We start from the raw sequence: 23219 nt of genomic DNA on the forward strand, positions 1-23219 counted from the left end.
ATTAATCCCCTAAATTTATGATTTATTATAGCTCTGATTAGAGTGCTAATGTTTTTCTCAGTGTAGGCACTTAGGTGACCTCAGTGGATGTTACTGAGTTCAAATCTGGCCTTAGGTACTTAGTAGCTATGAAACCCTGGGCAAATAATTTCATTTCTTGTATAAATACACAGAAAATTTAACAATTGTATTATTAGGTTTTTTTAGCCATTATATTATTATGTTCATTACATAAATTATGAAAGTTTCTCTTTTAAGGTCCCACATCCTCTTAGTGCAGAGCCAGGACTAGAAATATAACCCTTGAGTTTCAGCCTAGTTCTTTTACTGTGCCATATTTACTCTTACCTGATTATTATGATCTATTTTGTTGGTAATTTGAAAAAAATCAAACTCTAGGCCTTTTAAATCTTTAATTTCCTATAAAATCTGTTGCTCAATATAATTTTACAGGGGCAGCCACACTTTTGTTCCCTACATTTGGTCCATGGTATATTCTAACTAGAGAACAAGGTTTACCTTGGCAGTTTAGGCCCCTTAGTAAATTTATTTTCTGGTCTAAAGTATCTATCTTATGGTATACTTTTTCTATATATAACATAATAATTTAATATATAATATAAACCTTGAAGGTATGTAAGGCTTAAATATCTACTTATAATCAACTTGGAGTTGGAAAGGACATTAGTGTTCCCTTGGTATCTAACATAGGCATACCAAAGAGAATAAGAAGTATGATGACTAAGTTTGCTAAAAGAAAATGCTAAATGGCAAGGTTGCTCAGTGGATAGAGCACTAGGTCAGGCGTCAGAAAGACCTAAGTTCAGATTTAGCCTCTGATACTTAATAACTATGTGATCTTGAACAACCTTGGTTTGCCTCAGTTGCCTCAACTGTAAAGTGGAAATAACAGCATCTATTTGGTGGTAGTGTTGTTGTGAGGATCAAATGAGACAGTTGTTAAAGCACTTAGCACAGTGTCTGGCACAAAGTCAGCACCATGTAAGTGCTACCTTCCCCAAATGTTAAATGCTGGCCAAGCGGGCCCTTATGTAGCTCCCATAATGATTTCGACTAGCATTAGTTTGCATTTTGAAGATATGGAGGTTGAAAGATTGTATGGATACATGTGTTTCTCTGCTATAAATAGGTGTCAGATGTATGTCAGGAGAGATGGAGAGACTTCAGAGGAAAATCCTTGTTTAGATATTCTATTATGTACTTGGTAAGTTTCTTTCTAGAGTAAACACTTACTTGACTTCAGTTTCAAAGAGTAAAGTTGTTGGCTTGTTTTCCATGCAACCAAGCAGCAGTAGGCTTTAGACAAAATTTATGCTAATCAAAGCGTACTTCAAACAGCTTTCAAATGCTCTTGCTATTTTGTATGTGATATAGAAACATTAAGTTTCTTTAAAGTTATATTTTGTCTAAAATGCAGTGGCTCGCTGAAGCATAAAATAATATTTCCCTGCCTAAATCACCTGTAAAAAGGGAAAATTCCAACATAGTATATTGTCATAGATTCAGAGCTGGAAAGGACCACAGTCTAGTTCAACCCTCCCTCATTTTACAGTTGAGGAAACTGAGGCATAGAGAAATTAAATGACTTGCCAAAGGTTGCACAGTTGCTGGAGGTGGATTTAAAGCCATATCCTCTGACTTCACTGCCTATGCTCTTTCCATTATACCACTCTGTCTTATATGTAAGTTTATAAATAACCTTCATTTTAGGAAGGGTTCAAAGTAAATAATCCTGTAACATGGACATTTGAGCTCTTTATTGATTTGGTGTTGTTAAAGTCTTGTTTTTATTCCTTTGGTAACATGGTGTGTGAGAGTATCTTGTACATTTATGACCATCCATAAAGCAAATATACTAAGATGGTTATCAGTGACAATTGCTACTGGTTTAGGCCTAAAATTTATAGAGCAATTTAGATGAGAAGACAACGTACAAGTATAACGTGCATCTGTCTGTTCCTGTGACATGATATTGTCTGTGTATAGGTATTTGTACGCTGTCTATGTGATCTCCTTGAGGACAATGACAGTTTTTGCCTTCTTTGTATCCTCAGCACAGTGCTTGGCACATAGTAGGTGCTTGATAAATGTTTGCTGTTATTTTTACTGATTTTTTTGTTAGCACTTTTTTGGGCCTCCAATAAAATCCCACTGCGATGTTTCACTGGTATGGAGATGACCCTGGCTTCTAGAACATCCAAATCTATATCTGAACACCTACAACATCTAAATATAATCTCTATCAGACCCTGCCAATCTGTAAAGACTTCAAATACAGACCCTTTGACAGGCTGTGTGACTCTGTTGTCCAAGGACCAACCCAGTTAACCAGAAGATAGGCCACTAGGTGATGAAATTTAAATCACAGTAAGTCATAAAATGGTCTTCTTAGTCCCAGTGGGATCTTAATGTGTGTTGGTACATGAAGTATCCACACTGACAAGATTTCAGAGATCTTCAGTCAATTAATCCACAAACTATTGTTAAACATCTCTATCAAATGCACTGAAAAGAGAAAGACAAATGTTAGTAGTCTCTGCCCTCAAGAAACTTTAGTCTCACTTGGAGGAGAAAACATATATAAGTCCATAAGTATAAAGAAATTTGGGAATTTGGCTCTGACAAGTGACAGGATCAGAAAAAGCTCCATGGAGAAAGTAGTGCTTGAACTTGTAGAAAACTACAGATTCTAAGAAATGGAATTAGGGAATGAGTATGTTCTAAGCATGGAGAATAGCCAGGGAAAAGGCACAAGGCAGGAGATGGGTAAGAAGGTGAGTTTGATTGGGTTATGGGATGGGGGAGTTAGAAAGTAAAAATACAGGACTCAGAATTCCTAACTCTGCTTCTTATTCTTTTCTCTCTGTTCAATTTTTTCTTCTTCTGGCATATACATAATTATTATCATTCTGCCTTTTAAAAAGATGTTGACCTTCTCTAGGTTTGTTGGTTAATAGAGTCAGCTAAACAGCTCAAACATACTTTATCTAGGATGTGCTACTACTGAATAATTTTGTTTATTTGCAGAGTTTGAAAAAAATGACTTTGTCATTTTTCAACAAACTTCCTATCCTTGGTAACAAAGTCACATTCCTAAAGGTTTTGCATTTAAAGAGGACCTTGGGATAGGAAACTGAGTAGATAGACATCCTGTTAGTTTTTGTATCCTCTTCTCTAATTCTCCCTCCCCTCTTTATTCTCCATTCCCATGGAGCGATGGCAGGCAGTTTGGTTACTCAGTTTCCTTCTTTTCCTGAAAATTCCCCAAGTACTGTTACCAAGAATCCTGACAATGACAGTAGTCATAAGGCATAGTAGAGTGCATAGTTATTAAAGGGAGGTAAGGCTGGTTTAAGGAAAGGGAGTGAATGGGGGGCTTCTGCCATTCTCACAGCCGTTGGAAGTTGTCTTTATTATACCTAACATCTACATGCCAAACTGCCACCATTGATGCTTATGAGTACTTGATGGTTGATAATTTTTTGCATTTTTTTTTGAAGTTCTATTTACTTATCAATCTCGTTCGATACTGTTCTTTTGGGAAGACCATATAAAGAAAGTCTCTTGCTTCAGCAACTTTTTAGCATTTGCAATCTCCTATTTCTTCAGAGAGTATTGATATTATTATTGGTTTTGTTATTAGATAGTTAGGATATTTGTACCAGACTACTGATGAGTGAGCGCGCGCACACACACACACACACACACACACACACACACAGTCACAGAGCAAGTTGTAATGGCAGAATTAGTACTAAATCTCAGACCTTCTGACCCTTAATCCTATTTTTTTTGAACAATGCTGCAGTTGCATATTTTTTATTTAAACTTTTGTGGTTACGCCAATTTATAGGCCTTAAATCACTCTGATTTAATGAGCAGGAGCATTCATTGGACATTGTGAGGAGTGGACCTTATACCCAGATTCCATAAAATTAAATTTGTGTTTGATTTTCTGGTACATTCAACAAGCACAGCTTGTGGTAGCCTGTTTTGATTTGCATTTCTCAGTACCCTCATATGTCACCATTGTTCAAAGAGCATTCATTCATTTAACACTTTTAGTGAGTACCCATTTTTGTGCAGGTCACTTTGATGGCTACCATTTCTTCATCTTTCTCATTTATTTATGCATAGAAATTTCCTTCCCTCTTTCAGTCCTGTATTTCTTTCTGGCTTCTTCAGTTCTTGGCCACATTATTTCATTTTCTCATCCATTCTTTCTCTTGACTTGTTGTAAAGCCTGTAAAAAAATATTTTCTTGAGTCTTAAATAAAAACGGCTTCTCAAAAGACCTGGTTGGCTTTTGGAGCCAATGAACGTTCTTCCTCACTGTTTGAACACTTAGCTTTTGGAAATCAATAATGTTCCAACATTTTAAAAACTCATTCTATTTTTAGCCAAGTTCCATCATTTCCTGCATCAGCTAAATAGGTCATGAGACTTCGCATGAAGGACTTTGGGAAAATGTTAATGATTCATGTTTGTGACCTAATTATCATAATTTCATGCTTGTCGTATGCTTTTTGGGTGCTTAAAAGCAGCAATGATGCCCTCACCTCACATGTAAGTAGTTCATGTTGTCAGAAAAGTTCTGTTTTCAATTGGATAATATCCTCTCTTGAACTTTTTCAGTCTTTGATGAACTCTTTGTTCCTAACAATTGTCCTATTCCTGTTGCTGTTCTCTCTGATATGTAGTAGCAAATAAAAAAGGTACCTAAAGCCAGAATTAAAGAAACTTTTTAAAGATGCTTTGTGTAAATCCAGTCACTTGAAGATTATTTAGATGTTAGAAAAATCTTATGTTTAGGGATTGGTCCTTTTGCTCTTACAGTTGCATATTTTGCAATAATCGCATGGGATTGTTTAAATGTGAGGGTCACCCGGAACTGCCTTGTAAACAAAGGCAGACATTTACTCAATTGAACTATCCATCCTGGACATCGTTACTTTGTTAAGAAGAACTCAAAGGCAAACATCTGGATTCAGACTTTTATTTTTCCACCTTATGAAAAAACTCTAAAAATTATTTCATATTACAACAAAACTAAGCATATGTGTAATATATGTTAGGGCTATATGGATAGAACTATAAATATCACTTTGCTAATGGAAGAATGATCCAATGTTTTCTTAAAATTATTTAGCCTTGGCAAACAAGTTAGTGAAAAATAGCTTTCTTTTCTAGTCTTAAAAGTATATAACACTTTTTTCAGACTTAGTGTGGAAGTTTTAAGATTATTGTAACCAAATTTCTTATCTCTTCTTAGGTGGGAATAAAGATTTATCTAAATTATGACTGTTAGTTACTCATTAATTGTACAACTGTCATGCTTTAGATAGAATACTAGCAATTGGGGAAATCAATCAATAAACCAACAAACATTTATAATGTGTCAGGAATTGTCTTAGCTCTGGGGAAACAAAAGCCATAACAAAGTCGTTCTGTCCTCAAGGAGCTTGAGTTCTATTTGAAGGGAACAGCATATAAGTACATAAAAGTTTTTGAGAGGGGAGATCAAGATAGGTTTCATGTAGAAGAAGGTGGTGGTTGACCTGTGCTTTGAAGGGAGCAAGGGCTTCCAACAGCTGGAGGTTGAGAGGAGGAGAGGGGAGGAGAAGAGGAAGACAGCTTGTGCAAAGAAATGAATATGGGAGGTGGAATGGTATGGACCAGGAACAGTAAGTAGACTAGCAATGATCAGTAATACACCTGGGAAAGTAAGTTGAATCCAGATTGTGAAGAGCTTTAAAGGCTAAGCAAAAGAGCTTGAATTTGACCCTAGAGGTAGTTAGGAGCTCCTGGAGCTTTTAGAGCAGGAGAATACATGAGCAGAATGGTATTTTAGGAATAGTGATTTAGCAGCTGTGTGGAAGATGGACTAGAGCGGGGAGAGAGTAGAAGTAAGGAGACCAATTAGGTTGATATTGTAACAGTCCAGGCAAGGTGATGAGAGCCTAAACTAGGATGTAAACACCATGTGAATGAAGTATAGAGAAAATGCTGGATTTGGAGTCAGAGGATATGGATTCAATTTCCTTATCTGCTGCTTACTTCCTGTATGACCTTGGACAGGTCACAACCTCCCTTGGCCTCAGTTTCTTTTTCTTTAAAAAGAGAGGTCTGGCCCTGATGGCCTCTAACTTCCCTGTGGGATGCTCCAATAACTTTCATCCTATCTGGGATGTAGGAAGTGTTAACACTGATAAGAACTGTATGCAAGGTTAGTTTCAGGCACAGTTGGTCAAGAAATCTTTTATGTAAATTATGTAAAATCTTTTATGTAAATGCAAGATTATTCATTCTGCAATTATAGGATCGAACTAAAGAGAGACTAAGAAATCATTGAGACCAACCCCTTCATTTTTACCGAGGTTCCAGATTTCCAGAGAGGTGAAGTGATTTTTTCCAACATCACAAAGCTTTCCATTAGAAAGATGGAGCATTTATTAAGTGCCTGCTATGTGTCAGGCCTTGTGGTAAGTGCTAGGAATACAAATACCAGCGAGCAGGACAGTTGCTATTCTCAAGAAATTTACATTCTTTTTTTTTTTCCAGGAGACAATCTATCAGTTCTCTGTATTGGCACTCCCCACTCTCCACGCCCTGTGTCCAAAGGTCTAGGCATCTTTCTTGTGTTATTTCTTGCATTATGATCTGGTTTTTTGACTTGTGATGTTCTTTTGGGAGACCTATATCTTAAGTTGTTTAGGTGAATCTTGTCTTTGAAATCAATGTTTTACTTTTATAAAGATCAAGTTTCTTTTAAGATTATTGCTTTTTCCTTCTTTTCCTTCAGATCATCCTTCAGCTTCTTCATATTTTAATTCCAAAGAATTGTTCACTCCTTTGATGAGATTTGCCATTGGTCATTCAAGCTTTTATATTTTGCTGATTATTTCTGCTGTGCAGGCCACTAATTATGTTTTCACAATTCTGATTCCTCTCTTGATGAAGCATTTGGGAGCCTCCTGTTCTGGTTCCATGCTCTTTTGAGAATCCATAAAATCCTGTCATCAGGTATTGCTTAATTTCCCTTTGTCTTTAAATATTTATTTAGAGATATCTGTTGTTTAGCCGATTTGGGAGCCATGTTCCCTTCTGTTGTTAAAATCTTTCCCTGCTGATTTATCTGTATGTGTTCATGGTTTTTAACTGACATTTCTTCTGATATATTTGGTAACTTCAGACTTTTTTTTCTTTATTTTTCTATCATTTACTTCCTGACTTCTTCCACTTTGAGAGCAGTTTTCTGGAGTGATGGACCTTAAAACTGTCTTAGCCTCCTCCTCTCCTAGCATTTCACTATTCATTGGCCTCGGTTTCTTTTCCAAGTGCTAAGATAGAGCTGGTGTCAGCTGGATGCTAGTTCTGTTTCCTTTAGGCCAGGTGGAACCCTACACATGCTGACACCCTGTCACTGTTTCCTCAGTTCTTTAGTACTGTGGCTGAACACTACTATGGTATAATGTGTTGCTGAATTGTAATCCTGAATAGGGCAAGCTTCCCACTTACTTCTACCTCTGCTTCTGTGCATTGGGTGGGAGTAAAAGAAGAGGGACAGAATTGGGTTCTATTACAAGAAGTGTTGCCCCCAGAGCCTGGGGGATGGTGGAGGAAGAGAGGGAGCTAGGCAAGCACTTTAGGGATTAGCCTTCTTTGTTGTTAATTCATCTGGTTGCTACATCCTTAGGATTCCTGGGGGCTTAAACCTTGTACAGCTGCAGCAGTTTTATCTGTTAGGTATAATTCTTATTTTGGAGAGGTTTAAGAGGTCCTCTGTGTGCCCTGGAAGTAGAAGTTTACATTCTAATGGGAAAACACAACACATAAAGGGGAGTTGGAAAAGGGAGATGGTGGCAACGGATAAGATGGTATAAAGATGGCCAGGAAGTGGGATGGAGGCTTGGATCTAGGCAAAATAAAGAGAAATTACCTATCACAGTCTGAGGTTGCATTGGTGGGAGGAGGGGAGAGATGAGTGATGCCAAATATAGACACCCTGGTGAGGAGATAGTGGGGAGATGACCAAAATGGAAGCATGGTTCTGGGAAAAAGGGGAAAGTTCATCTATCATTATGCCATGGATTCAACATTTGTATCCTGATGAGAAAGTTTTGAAGTCTCAAACTGTAAATATGTTTGCATACAACTTAAAAACTGTGCTGGGTTTTGGTTAGTGGCTTTGTCTTTGTTTTCTGTTTTTGTCCATTTTAAGATGAATAGGAATTTGAGTGTAGGAGGTGAATTCAAACTCAGAAGACTTCCAGTAACTTAATGATTCATGCAACTAACTATTAAGTATTCTTGATCAGTTTCTGACAAATTCTGCCCACTATGAATGCATTTAAAAGAGATGAATATAAAACAAAATTGGATTGATTCTGGTTTGTTTAGATCTTCCTTTTTTCAAGTGAATGTGCATAACAATTTTATATGCTTCCTTTGGTAAAAAGATTTAAGTGAATTATTTCTCTCTCTTTTTTTTTGGCATATAGAAAGTGGGCTTTCTCCATGAAAATTTCAGCTGAATTGACATTCCAATTTAGGTTGGTCAAATTCAAGTAAACAATTGTAGATAAATTTAGATAAAAGATAACTAGCGGGTCTGCTTTACAGTCAATACTTGCCTTTGATATAGTTTGCTTATATGTCCATGGGCACATTACTTAACCTGACAGTGTTCTAGGTAATGTTATAAGAGGATTACAGGTGTATTGTTGCTCTGATCCAATGGAGACATTTCTGTTTCTGGAGTTCCTCATACAGAAGAAATCACAAGTCCAGACACACACACCGCTTACACCAGCCCTACATTTTAAATCAGTTTTTAATACTTTAAATTATCTTTTTCAATCATTAAGCATTTATTTTTTCTTCTTCTCCCTAAAAATAATAAAGATATGCTTAGTCAGGCAAAACAAATTCCCATGCTGGATATATCCAAAACGTCATGTGTCATTCTGCTTATTTAGTCCATCAATTCTGTGCAAAGGCGGGAGGCATTGCCTATCATTGGGTCCTCTGGAATTCATGGTTGAGCACTGCAGTGATCAGAGTTTCTAAGTCATCCAAAATCTTTATTTTTGCAAAGTTGTTTGTAGCATGCAAAATATTCTCTTGGTTCACTTTGTATTATACCATTTCATACGAATCTTTCCAGGTTCTTTAAACCCTCCATCATTTCTTATAGAGTAATAGTACATTAATATACCATAATTGGTTCAGCCATTCCCCAATTGGTAGGCACCTCTATAGTTTCCAATTCTTAGCCATCACAACAAATGCTGCTATAAATAGATATGTAAGTATAAACATAGGACATAGTTCCAAACTGCACTCAAAAATGGTTATAACAAGTCACGGCTTCACTAACAGTGCATCAGGGTACCAGTTTTCCTTTAGTTCCTGTCAGCGTTTGTTATTTTCTATATTTTGTCAGTTTTGCTGATCAATTTTTTACTTTCCATTTCTCTAAATTATTAATGTTTTGGAACTTTTTTCATATGCTTTGGTTAACTTGGATTGCTTTCCTTTAAAATTGATTGTTTTGGCCATTTAACAAGGAGGTTGGTTCTTAGTCTTGCAAAATTGAATCTGTTCCATATAGATGATGGAATTGAGAACTTCATCAGAGAAATTTGTTTAAAAAAATCTCCCCAGGTCACTGCTTCCCTTAAAAAAATTTTAAAATGAAATTTATTTCAATAACATATTGTTTCCTTTCCAATCATTTGCTTATACAAAACCTTTTTTACTTTTATGTAATCAGAATTGTAAGTTTAATCTTTTGGGATCCTTTTTATCCCATGTTTGGTCATGAACGGTTCCCCTGCCCATAGATCTAAAAGGTAATTGTGTGCTTCCTCCTCTAATTTGTTTAAAATGTGACCTTTTATTTTTGGGTCAGGTATCCATTTGAAACTTATCTTGGTATATGGTGTGAGCTACTGATTTGAACCTAATTTTTGTCAAACTGATGTCCAGTTTTACAACCTTTTTTGTCAGATAGTGAATGGGGTCTTTGGATTTCTTCCAAACTAGGCTATAAAGGTTTATTTTTTTGCTTTTGCATGTTATGGCCCTAATCTGTTCCTCTAATTAATATTTCAGTACCAAACCATTTTGGGGCATTTAGGTAGTACAGTGTATAGAGTACAGGAACTGGTCAGAAAAATCCCACTTCGTGAATTCAAATCTGGCCTCAGACACTGTGTAACCCTGTGAAGTCACTTGACCTTGTTTGCCTCAATTCCTCATCTATAAAATGAACTGGAGAAGGAAATGGTAAACCACTATTGTATTCTTGCCAAGAAAACCCCAAATGGGCTCACAAAGAGTCAAATGTGCCTGAAAAACTAAACAGCAAAAAAATCATTTTGATGATAACTACTTTGTAGTATAGTTTGAAGTCTTTTTTTTCATCATTTCCCCTTTGAGATTCTTGACCTTTTCTTATTCTACATGAATAGTTATTATTTTTTCTAGTCCTAGCTCTCTCAAACAATGCTTTAGTAATTCTCTATGACAGGAATAAGTAAAATAATTTAGGTAATACTGTCATTGGTGTTATATTTCTTGTAAGCAGTTTTTAAATTGGAGACCAAATTGAAAATACTAACAAGGAAAATTTTTGGCTTCTCAGAAGTCTTCCTTGAATAAGTTTTCCTCAGATATAAAACTGACAATCCAGAAACTGACTATAATGAGAATAGCCTAAACCTATTATGTTAAGTGCATTTTTTTCTCTCAGCTGGCCTCTCTTCATATTTAAGTAGAAGTACCAGGTGAAGAGAAAAAAATTTTTTTTGATAAGTTAAACATCAGATGTTCTAAAAGTGAATATATGAGTGTTATTTAAACTTACAACAGTTTTCTGAATACAGAGGGTACTCACATGAATGATTTTTTGGCTTCTATTATGAATCTTTTCTGGTTAATTCAGAGCATCACTGCTTAAAAATGTTTCTTTTTTTTTAAAATTTATTTATTTTAAGTTTTCAACATTCATTTCCACAAAATTTTGAATTCCAAATTTTCTCCCCATCTCTCCCCTACTCCCACTCCAAAGTGCCGAGTATTCTAATTACCCCTACCACCAATCTGCCCTCCCTTATAACATCCCTCCCTTCCCTTATCTCCATCTTCTCTTTTGTCTTGTAGGGCAAGATAAATTTCTATATCCCATTACCTGTATTTCTTATTTCCCAGTTGTATGCAAGAACAGTACTCAACAATTGTTACTAAAACTTTGAGTTCCAACTTTTCCTCCTTCCTCCCTCCATCCCCATCCCTATCCCCATTGGGAAGGCAAGCAATTCAGTATAGGCCATATCTGTGTAGTTTTGCAAATGACTTCCATAATAGTCATGTTGTGTAAGACTAACTATATTTCCCTCCATCCTATCCTGCCTCCCATTTCTTCTATTCTCTCTTTTAACCTTGTCCCTCCCCAAGAGTGTTTTCATCAAGAATGCTTGAAAGTCCTCTATTTCATTGAAAGATCATTTTTTCCCCTGAAGTATTATACTCAGTTTTGCTGGGTAGGTGATTCTTAGTTTTAGTCCTAGTTCCTTTAACTTCTGGAATATCATATTACATACCCTTCGATTCTTTAATGTAGAAGCTGTTAGGTCTTGTGTTATTCTGATTGTATTTCCACAACACTCAAATTGTTTCTTTCTAGCTGCTTGCAATATTTTCTCCTTGACCTGGTAACTCTGGAATTTGGCCATAATGTTCCTAGGAGTTTCTCTTTTTGGATCTCGTTCAGGAGGTGATCGGTGGATTCTTTCAATATTTATTTTGCCCTCTGGTTCTAGAATATAAGGGCAGTTTTCCTTGATAATTTCATGAAAGATGATGTGTAGGCTCTTTTTTTTGATCATGGCTTTCAGGTAGTCCCGTAATTTTTAAATTGCCTCTCCTGGATCTATTTTCCAGATCAGTTGTTTTTCCAATGAGATATTTCACATTATCTTTTATTTTTTCATTTTTTTGGTTTTGTTTTGTGATTTCTTGGTTTCTCATAAAGTCATTGGCCTCCATTCTAATTTTTAAAGAACTGTTTTCTTCAATGAGCTTTTGAATCTCCTTTTCCATTTGGCTAATTCTGACTTTTAAAGCATCCTTCTCCTCATTGGCTTTTTGGACCTCTTTTGCCAGTTGAGTTAGCCTATTTTTCAAGGTGTTATTTTCTTCAGCATTTTTTTGGGTCTCCTTTAGCAAGTTGTTGACTTGCTTTTCATGATTTTCTTGCATCTCTCTCATTTCTTTTCCCAATTTTTCCTCCACCTCTCTTACTTGATTTTCAAAATCGTTTTTGAGCTCTCCCATGGCCTGAGACCATTGAATATTTATTTTGGATATTTGGGATACAGAAGCCTTGACTTTTATGTCTTTCCCTGATGGTAAGCATTGTTCTTCCTTATCTGAAAGGATGGGAAAAGATATCTGTTCACCAAGAAAATAACCTTCTATTGTCTTATTTTTTTTTCCTTTTGGCATTTTCCCAACCAGTTACTTGACTTTTGGGTCCCTTGTCAAGAGGAGGGTATACTTTGAGGACCTGCAAGTTCTCAGTTCCTCTAAGGTGGCACAATCAAGTGTGTACACTGGTCTGGGAGCAACAAAAAACTTTTATGCCCAGAATCTGTGTGTAGTAGAGTTTCCTCTCCACAACCACCTGGCCTCCAGTTTCACCAAGCCAGCACTGGAGGCTGAGATTCAGATAAGTTGCTCAATTCCCCCAGGGGCTATAGGCGGGGGGCAGGACACCATTCAGTGTGAGATAAAAATCAGCTGTTCAGTTCCCCCAGGAGTGTTACATGGTGCCACACAGGGTTGAGGTAAGGATCAGCTGCTTAGGTCCCCCAGGGGTTTTACAATCTAACAATGGATACAGGCTGCTGTGGGAGCTGCTACTGCCTGACGCAGCCTCTGCCACCGCTGCCGCTGCCTGTGGCCAGAGCTATGGGAAGACCCTGCTCCCTTCTTGGACAGTTGAACAAACCCCCTCACTGACCTTTGGTGCCTGTGGGTTGAGGGATCAGCAAAGTGCCGCTACTGCTGCTGGGAATTCCACCTCTGAGGCCTGCTTGGGTCCTCTTCTTGGCGCCATGCCGTGCAGCCAAGGCTGGGCTGGGCTCTGCTCTGAGTCCAGTGCAACAGACCTTTCCCATCAGCCTTTCAAGTCACCCTGGGCTGGAAATCTCCTCCAGTCTGTTGTTCTGTGGCTTCTGCTGCTCTAGAATTTGTTGAGAGTCTTTCTTTACAGGTATTTTATGGGCTATAGGGGAAGAGCTAGTGTATGTGCGTCTTTCTACTCTGCCATCTTGGCTCTGCCTCTAAAAACATGTTTCTTAACAAGTTATTTGACCATGATATTTCTAGGCATCAGCTTTCTCTTTGTAAAATTAGGCTCCAGAGTTAAAATCAGTGGTTGCTCCTCCATTTCTGTCATTTCTCACCCTTTTCTGACTTCTTCCTTTTCCGACTTCTTCTTTCACATATATCAAGCAAATTTGTTCTTGGTTCCTTTTGTTGAATTTTTCCTTTCCAGTTTGCACCCTGCTCTTTTGCAGGAGATTTGCACTTCCCAACCTTGCCTCTCACCCTCTTAGCTTGTTGCAGTTGTTTCTCAGTTCTCTTTTTTATCTCTTCGAATCTCCAATTTTGTATTTTTCAGGAAGCTTTCTTACGCTTAGGAAGGTAGTTTGAAAACTTTTGTTTTTCCTCAGAAAAGTATAAACCAGAATAATTTAATAAACATCTTTTAAAATCTTGAAATGAGTCTGAATCCATAATCAGTACAAATCTGTTAATTTTCAGCATGATAAAATAAATATTGTGTATGATATATTAGATATATATGCCATAGAATTCTAGCGAATAGAAGAAAAGGGCAATATTGCATTGTGATATAGTATCTAATCAGCAGAGTGTTGCAGTGTATAGAGCACTGGGCCTGGAGTCAAGAAGATCTGAATTCAAATCAGGCCTCAGATACTTACTAGCTGTGTGACCCTGGGCAAGTCACTTAACCCCTGTTTACCTCAATTCCTCATCTGTAAAATGGAGACAAACTGGAGAAGGAAATGGTGAACCACTCCAGTATCTGTCAAGAAAACCCCATGGACAAAAAGTCCATGGAGTCATGTGAGTTGGACATGACTAAACAACTGAATGACAAATAGCATCTATCAACATTTTGGTTACTCCACATTTAATATTTGATAAAGTTGTCAAAAGAATACTGCACATTTCATTATTAGAAAGCTTTATTATAATTTGTGGGATGTCAAGTCTTGAATCCTTCTGTGTGTGTGTTTTTTTAAAGGATGTTCCTTCTGGTTGGAGCTCCCAAAGCAAACACTACCCAACCGGGCATTGTAGAAGGAGGACAAGTGCTCAAGTGTAGCTGGTCTTCTAATCGAGTATGCCAGCCAGTGGAATTTGACTCAACAGGTAAATATGAGATAATTAACCCTCCATTTAATATAATTCAGCTGCTAGATTTTAGTAATTATCTTAAATTGAATAATTAATCCTTATAAATGGGAATTTTTCCCCTTGAATGTTTCTGAATTTTAAAGTGTATTAAAATACACTTTATTCTCCTATCCCAACTAATATCCTAGGAGGTTTTAAATGTTCAGGTGATAATTCTCACTGAACTTTGAAAAAATCTGAAAAAAATTCATGTTCCCATAGTATTTTTGGTCTCCATTCTGACCAAAGAGTAAGTCTATAGGCAGAGCAAAACATTATTTTGGATTCTGTGTCTGCCAATTTAAAGTATTCATTCATCAACTACTAGTAAAAACCAAGTTCCAACAGGTATGAATCTTTCAAAACTTGGTTTTGTGCTACCCAAACCAGTTAGACATCTTTTTATGTTACTCAAGAATATTTTTGTGATTAAAAAAGAAAGTTTTTAAGGCTTCAAAAATGTATGTCCTTCTTCTAGTCCAAAATTTTCTGGGAAATTGGAATTCTGTTGTTCTCATGACATCAGAGTATAATAATCCATTGGGACAAAGCTCAGTGCCATTATTGTGGAAGTGTAGAATAAGGTGGGGAGGGGGGATAGAAAAATGATAAGTAGTAAAGCTCAAATTTCACCTTTTCTTGGCACTTGTAAGCAGCAATGTTTGATGTAAAAGAGACATAGAAGTACAAACATGTAGGATTCAGTGTGCACTAGTAGGACTCAGTATATTAGAAAGCTTCATGAGCCTCAAACAAATATTGTAATATTTCTATGAGACTGGAATTTTAGTAATTAGTTGTCAAAGTCTATAATAGGATTCGATATGATTGTCAGCATCCAGCAAGAGGCCTAAGTAAAAAAGATAACCCATGTTTCTATTTGAAGATGATTCTTTCTAGCTCTAAAATTCTTTGTGTATATGAACTAGAATTTAGGAACTAAAAAGGACCATGTTAAAGAGAACACTGACTTTCCATTCAGAACATTTTGGTTCTAACCATAGAGTCAATATAAGTTGACCATAGATCACTAATTGATATTTTTATTCTATTTGGGTGTGTACTCACCTACAAAATTGTTTTCCACTAGTTTTGCTGTGGTTAGTGGAAAACACAGGAGATTTTTTTTTCCTCTACTTGAACCCATCTACATTAAATTCTTTTTTTCATATCTTGCTTTAGGCTAACAATCGGAAAAACCCAACTGTGAGTGAGTAGGCTAAGTTTTACAGCAAATGGGGAAACACCTGTGATTCAGAGTGTTACAGGTCGGAGCATGTGTGTCTGCCAGAAGAACATGTATACTTTTAAAATGAAGCACACCACATTTCAGTTTTGGCAGGCTGGACTTGTTCAGATATGTTTGTTTATTTGGCTTCAGAGATTACAGTGCAGCACACAGTAATATAGGGACTATTCTTTCAGGTATTTGGCCCAGTGTTCATTCAGTGAACTCACAGTTCAATGAAATGTGAATCTGGAAACAATCATATTTTAGTTTCTTTATGTTATATTTTCAAAATGTAGTTTCAGCAATTGAACATGTTAGTTGTTATGAGTTCTGAACCTGTTGGCAAGCAGGATTAAGTGCATTTGAAAATAAGTTTTTACTCCAGTGTTTGACAGTATCATGAAGTGATGGACCACTTCTCAGAATAGTACTTTTAAATGCCTAGAATCACAAAGGAAAATAACTATCAAAATAGTTTAAAAAAAAAAAAAAAGCCAAGTTGAATGATCGTAGGTTTAAGAACCCCTGATCTCGAAAGGATTAATTTTGTCCTTTCCTCTAAAATAAAGAAAAAAAAATCAAGTGAGCATGCAGAGCCAACTAGCAGTATGATCAGAAATTTTGAAACTTTGTGTATAGTTCGATATTACATAATGATTTTAAATCTAAACAGTTTTCAAAGACTGGTTTCTGACCTCTAAGAATTTATAACTCAAAGAAGAGAAGTAGAAAAAAAATGTATAACTACTAGATAGGATATTTCATCCCATGTAGACTTGAAAATTTTCTATTTCTAATATAGGAGAATGTTTATATTTAGTTTGTTGCCTTGCCTTGCATAATTAAGAAGAGCCTGGGTATAAGCGGAATAGAATTTTTAACAAGGCAGAGAAGTCACAAAACACTCAGAGTAGTGTGAAAGATGAAAGGAGACTTGGAGGCGTCAGACATTTAGGAGGAAGGGAAAAGAAACCATACATTAGCAATAAAGAATGTACATCTGTTGTGATGATCAACAGTTTTATGGATCAGTTTATCCTTTGAATGTTTACATGTGCCCAGATGTTAGACTTAAGTATAAATCCTAACTAAGCCATTTTCCCGCTGCTTGTCTGAGCACATTGCCATGCACTGTTGCTCAAGGAAAATGTACTTGGTGTTTTTGTTTTGACAATACATAACATTGTTTCTTGGACTTTTAAAAAGTTAGTTGAACACTAAATGATTTCCCCTCTTGATTTCAGAGACTTTTTATTTTTAAGTCTTGTAGGAACTTTATTTTAGTTTTAAGAACCATTATACATTTTCATTTTATTTTTGTATATACCAATCAACAAGCATTTAAAATATAAAAGTGATTTTTTCATACCAAAGTGGTTTTTCTTCATTGAAGTAACAATTTTATGCATTCCCCCCACTTCCATTTGAATAGTATTGTGTGGTAGGTTCCATTCCATATGAACTATTCATGAGATTTTGTCATAATCGTTAGGTAGTGATTACTACTTTTGGTGTTCTCTAACCCCCTCCCTCTTTAGGGTCCTCACTTCATGTTTCATATTTCAAGCCTTCTCTTTCCTTTTCCCATCCACCAGAGCTTATCTCTCATGTGTTCCAATACTTTTGAGACAAAGGTGGCAGTGGATTAATCAGAAAAATAAGTTGTATTGATGTGTTAGCTGACTGTTATCTTCTCTCTCAGGTAATTTAACCTGACTACAATGGACTTGTGGACTTATCAGTGTGAGTACTCTTTCTAGTACAGACTCCAATCCATTCATAGTTTCTCATTCTATGTGATTCTTGTTTATATCTTGCCACAAATTCTCAATAGAATGTCTACCTAAACTTTGAGAGCTTTCCTTTGGGTCTTCTGACATTCTATAGATAACACTGCAGGATGCAAGTTGACCATTGGTTATTCTTTCCTTCCTTTTATGAGCAACCCACCTCAATTCTGAACATATATTTATTTGACTGGGCACACATATTTCTATGCTTACCACAGAGGTAGCTCTTGATTACTCTTTGGGTCACCTGTGATTTTATTCTTCATGGACTGTAATCACCCCTGTAATTTTTTCAGCCAAAGAGAATGACTGTGTGAATAATAATGTTTTTTTAAATTAATATTATGCTGTATTATTTAATAACCAACATAACTTCATCATCCTTTTTCTCATTTTGTCAGACCACACATCTGAAAGGCTGGCAGTTTCTGAAAGGTGTGATCTAGTGATGTGATTGCTCCCAGCCCCCAAAGCATCTGCTCATTAACCAGCTTAGACTTGGCCACTCCCAAGTGGGACCCTCAGTTCTGTTTACCCCATAGACAGAACCACTTTGAGCCTAGGGCACAAGTCTCCTGTCCTTGCTTTCTAATCAAAGTTAAGGGTGATTTGGTCTTCATGGATAGACCAAATGGGAGAAACCTGATTTGGAGATGGCTTCTGTTTTTCTAGCCAAAATTGCTAGAATCAGCTGGGTCTTATAAAGCAACTAGCATTCCTTAAGTGTTAGAGAAGGGTATAATCAGCCACATCTGAAGGCCAGTCCACTTTTCCCAGCTGCAGACTAATCCTATCACCTGAGAATTAGTTCTCCCCCTGCCCTTCCCAAGATGAAATAATAGAGAGGAGCTGAGAACTCTTAACCCACCTCCTCATTAACATGTTTGCCAATTGAGATTGCCTTGCCTTTGGCAGGGGAGGTCCAAATGATGTACTGTCATGCCACTCAAAAGGAAGACTTACGTTTAAAAGGCCCTATTATCCCTCACTCTGGCTCTATCCCTCACTCCTTGAGAAAGAAATGACCCAATGTATAGGTTACTGCTATCCTAACTAATTGATCATTCTTGGAACTTTGTCTCAGAATTTCTATCACAACAATCATCTTTTATTATCAGATAACATACCCCTGTTAATAAAAGATATTGTGCTCAGAGAATTGCCTGAGTTTATACTTTTGTTGCATTTCATTCATGACAAGGTAATTAAAAGGAATTTATAGTTTCACAGATATAGTTCCACCTGCTCTCTGCTTGCTATTGTTTTACCTGTGGTAGAGATTTCTTGTCTGTGTACTTCCTGAAGTCTAGAAGTTCTTGGTAACTTCATAATCTTAAATATTGTTTCTACTTTCTCATGTGACACTTCAGATGCTGTGTGGTTAAGAGTCTATACTCAGAAGTTTTACTGTAATTGATAATAGTATAGAAATACTGGCAAATCTGTTCCATATGTTTGTTACCCTCTTTCTAATTTCATCTCCAAATAAGTAGGGATGATCTGGCATAATTGGGTCACATTAAAAATATTTTTTCTAATGAAATTTATTTATTTTCAGTTTTCAACATTCACTTCCACAAAATTTTGAATTTCAAGTTTTCTCCCCATCTCCACCCTCCTCACACTCTAGGATGGCATGTATTCTGATTATTCTTTTCTGCAGTCTGCCTTCCCTTCTATCACCACTCTACTACTCCCACCCCTTATCCCTTTCCCTTCTATTTTCCTGTAGGGCAAGATAGATTTCTGTACCCCATTGCCTATATATTTTATTTCTTAGGTGCATGTAAAAACAATTTTTAACATTCATTTTTGAAGCTTTGTGTTCCACATTCTCTTCCTTTCCCCCCTCCTACCCACCTTCATTGAGAAGGCAAACAATTCAATATTGGTTATACATGAGCAGTCATGCAAAACACTTTCACAACAGTCGTGTTGTGAAAGACTAACTCTATTTCCCTCTATCCTGTCCTGATCTCCATTTATTCTTTTCTTTCCTTTGAACTATCCCTCTATAAAAGTATTTGCTTCCAATTACCCCTTCCCCCAATCTGCCATCCCTTCTAGTGTCCCCCCTCTCTTATCCCCCTCACCCCTGCTTTCCTGTAGGGTAAGATAAACTTCTATACCCAATTGAGTGTGCATGTCATTCCCTCCTGAAGCCAAATCCAGTGAAAAGAAAGCTCACTTATTCCCTCTCACCTTCCCCCTCTTTCCCTCCATTGTAAAAGCTTGCTCTTATCTCTTTTATGAGATGATTTACTGCATTCTACCGCTCCCTTTCTTTTTCTCCATTCTCCATTTTTCTACATTCCTCTCAACACTTCATTTTCTTTTTTAGATATCATCCTTTCATATTCAGCTCACTCTGTGCCCTCAGTCTCTCTCTCCATATATATATACATACACATACATATATACATACATATACACACATATATACATTCATACACACACACACACACATTTATTCTTTCTGACTACCCTAATACTGAGAAAGGTTTCATGAGTTACAAATATCATCTTTCCGTGTAGGAATGTAAACAGTTCAAATTTAACAAGTCCCTTATGGTTTCTCTTTCTTGTTTACCTATTCATACTTCTCTTGATTCTTGCATTTGAAAGTCAGATTTTCTATTCAGCTCTGGTCTTTTCAACAAGAATGCTTCAAAGTCCTCTATTTCACTGAAATTCCATTTTTTCCCCTGAAGTATTATACTCAGTTTTTCTGGGTAGGTGATTCTTGGTTTTAATCCTACTTCCTTTGACCTCTGGAATATCATATTCCAAGCCCTCTGATCCTTTAGTGTAGAAGCTGCTTAATCTTATGTTATTCTGATTGTGTATCTACTGTACTGGAATTGTTTTTTTCTGGCTGCTTGTAATATTTTCTTCTTGACCTGGGAATTTTGAAATTTTGTTCCTAGGGGTTTTCCTTTTGGGATCTCTTTCAGGAGGTGATTGGTGGATTGTTTCCATTTCTATTTTACCCTCTGGTTCTAGAATATCAAGGCAGTTTTCCTTGATAATTTTTTAAAATTAATTAATTTGTTTTCAGTTTTCTACAATCACTTTCATATATTTTAGATTTTTTTCTCCCTCCCTCTTCTTCTTTCCCCTTCCTTCCTTGAGTTGGCATACAATCTTATATAGGTTCTACACATACATTCTTATTAAATACATTTTCACCTTAGTCATGTTGCATAGAAGAACTAAAATAGATGAGAGAAACCATGAAAAACAAAGCAAAACATAATACAAGAGAAAACGGTCTGCTTCATTCTGAGATACAGTTCCATAGTTCTTTTTCTGGATGTGGAAGGTACTTTGCCTCAAGAATCCAGTAGGAATTCTTTAGGTCCTTGCATTGCTATGAAGGTCTAAGTCTACCAGAAAAATTCCTTGCACACTGTGGTTGTTGCCGTGTACAAAGTTCTCCTGGTTCTGCTTCTTTCACTCAGCATCAGTTCATAGAAGTCCTTCCAGGCCTCTTTTTCCTTGATAATTTCTTGATAGATGATGTCTAGGCTCTTTTTTTTGATCATGGTTTTCAGGTAGGCCAATAATTTTAAAATTGTCTCTCCTGGATCTATTTTCCGGGTCAGTTATTTTTCCAATGAGATATACTTTAAATTGTCCTCTCTTTTATTCATTGTTTGGATTTTGTTTGATAATTTCTTAATGTCTCATAAAGTCATTGGCTTCATTTGTTCCATTCTAATTCTGAAGTTGTTATTTTCTTCAGTGAGTTTTTGGACCTGTTTTTCCATTTGGCTCATTCTACTTTTTAAGGCATTCTTTTCCACATTGACTTTTTGGATCTCTTTTGCCTTTTGAATTAGTCTAATTTTAAAGGTGTTATTTTCTTCAGCATTTTTTTGGGTCTCCTTTAGCTATCTGTTGACTCATTTTTCATGATTTTCTTGCATCACTCTCATTTTCCTTCCCAATTTTTCCTCTACTTCTCTTACTTGATTTTCAAAATCCTTTTTGAACTCTTCCATGGCCTAAGACCAATTAATATTTTCCTTGGAAGCTTTGGATTCAGGAGTTTTGACTTTGTTGTCTTCTTCTGGTTGTGTGTTTTGATCTTCCTCATCACCAGTAACATAAGAAAATGCCTTTTCACCGAGGAAGTAAGAATCTATAATTTGTTTTTTTACCTTGTTTGCTCATTTCCCCAGCCAATTACTTGACTTTTGAGCTCTTTTTTTAAGTGCAAGTCTCCAGAAGCAGTCACTGCTTTGGCAGTGGCTGCCACTGCTCTGGGACTGGGGCTAGGGCTGGGGCTGAGGCTGGAGCCAAGGCCAGGGGCCTGACCATGCTGACTTCTCAACTGAATGAGAGACCCTTCCCAATGACTTTGGCATTACTGGGTTGAGAAGTCTGGAAACCACTCCCACTGCCAGTGAGTCAGTTCATTAAGGTCTGCTCCAGCTCCATCTGTGCTGGTGTGGTCTACGGGGAACTGCATTCTGCTCCCAACCTGGTGTGATAGACCCTTCCTGTCAATCTTCCAGGTTGTCTTGGGCTTCAGTCTGTCATTTTGTGGCTTCTGCTGCCTTAGAATTTGTTGAGAGTCATTTTTTACAGTTTTACAGTTTTTTTGAGAGGTTTGTGGGGAGAGCTGTTTCTATTCTGCCATCATGGCTCCACCCCACTAGTGAATCTCATTAACAACTTTGCTGGCTTCTTTTTCCCCTCTTTCTTAAGTTCTTGGAGAGAGGCAATATTATTTGTAATCTTCTACCATCCTTCTGTAGTTTGACAGACTGTCCTGTGCTCTAAACCAGTGTTGCCCCAAGGCAAAGGTACCATAAGTTTCTCTCTTAAAATGCATAAATCTTTAAAGTGCTCTCAATGAGCAATCTAAATTATGGGAACTTAAGATATCATCTTTGTGAGATTTCCATGTGTTGGTCTCTCAGATCATACTGATAGGTGACATTCTCTTTACTCATAGAGCCAGGCCTATTCTTTCAAGGAAAGGGCTAGTTTAACTCTTTATAACATGCTGAGTTTCTTCAGTAGAGTATAAGAAAGAGGAGAAGAATGTAATGTTTTCATTTCATAGATAAGAAAGTGTAGGCCCAGGAAGAATCATTGACTTTCTCAGTGTTATCAGAGGCAATTAGTGCTTGGGGTATGTGTGGAAGACAGCTTTTTAATCTCCCAATCTAGTGATCATGCCCTCAAAACTAGATTTCTAGGAATATTTGCCTAAGGTTTGACTATTTGATTTTTAAATACAAGTGATCCGTTTAGTTTATGAATGCAGGGAAGAAAGGTAAACCAAACCAATGGTTAATATTAATCATTTCAGTGGTAGAAGTTTCTGGTTTTTGGTTTTTTTTTTACTTCTCTGAATTATAATTCATTAAAATACTCTTGCTAATTTTTCTTTTTCTTGATTTTGTCTTCTATTTTCATTAGTATATGTGATATTTTTTATGATAGTGTTTCTTGACCTTTGGTCCAGATTTTCTTAGATTTTGGAGATTCTGGAATGTGGATAACAAAAAAAAATTACATACTCATTTTCAGTAACTTCTAAGTGAAATTATTTATTAAAAATTATTCTGAAAATGAGTTCAGTGTTTCACCAGACAGCCAAAAAGATTTCTAAACACAAAAAATATTGACCCTACATTTAGAGAAAAGTTTGAGCCATAGGGTTCTTTAAA

General features: G+C 36.6%; 1 protein-coding gene across 4 annotated transcripts in view; it reads left to right on the forward strand.

The window, feature by feature from the left end:
- ITGAV (integrin subunit alpha V) overlaps positions 1 to 23219 on the forward strand; it is a 115523-nt gene that overhangs the window by 5965 nt on the left and 86339 nt on the right. For all 4 annotated transcript variants that reach the window (XM_072612597.1, XM_072612595.1, XM_072612596.1 and 1 more), the window contains exon 2: positions 14363 to 14490. In XM_072612597.1, coding sequence (XP_072468698.1) covers positions 14363 to 14490 — 128 coding nt within the window. The remainder of the gene's footprint in view (positions 1 to 14362; positions 14491 to 23219) is intronic.

The sequence above is a fragment of the Notamacropus eugenii genome, chromosome 5, assembly GCF_028372415.1.
Source record: "Notamacropus eugenii isolate mMacEug1 chromosome 5, mMacEug1.pri_v2, whole genome shotgun sequence".
NCBI lineage: Eukaryota > Metazoa > Chordata > Mammalia > Diprotodontia > Macropodidae > Notamacropus > Notamacropus eugenii.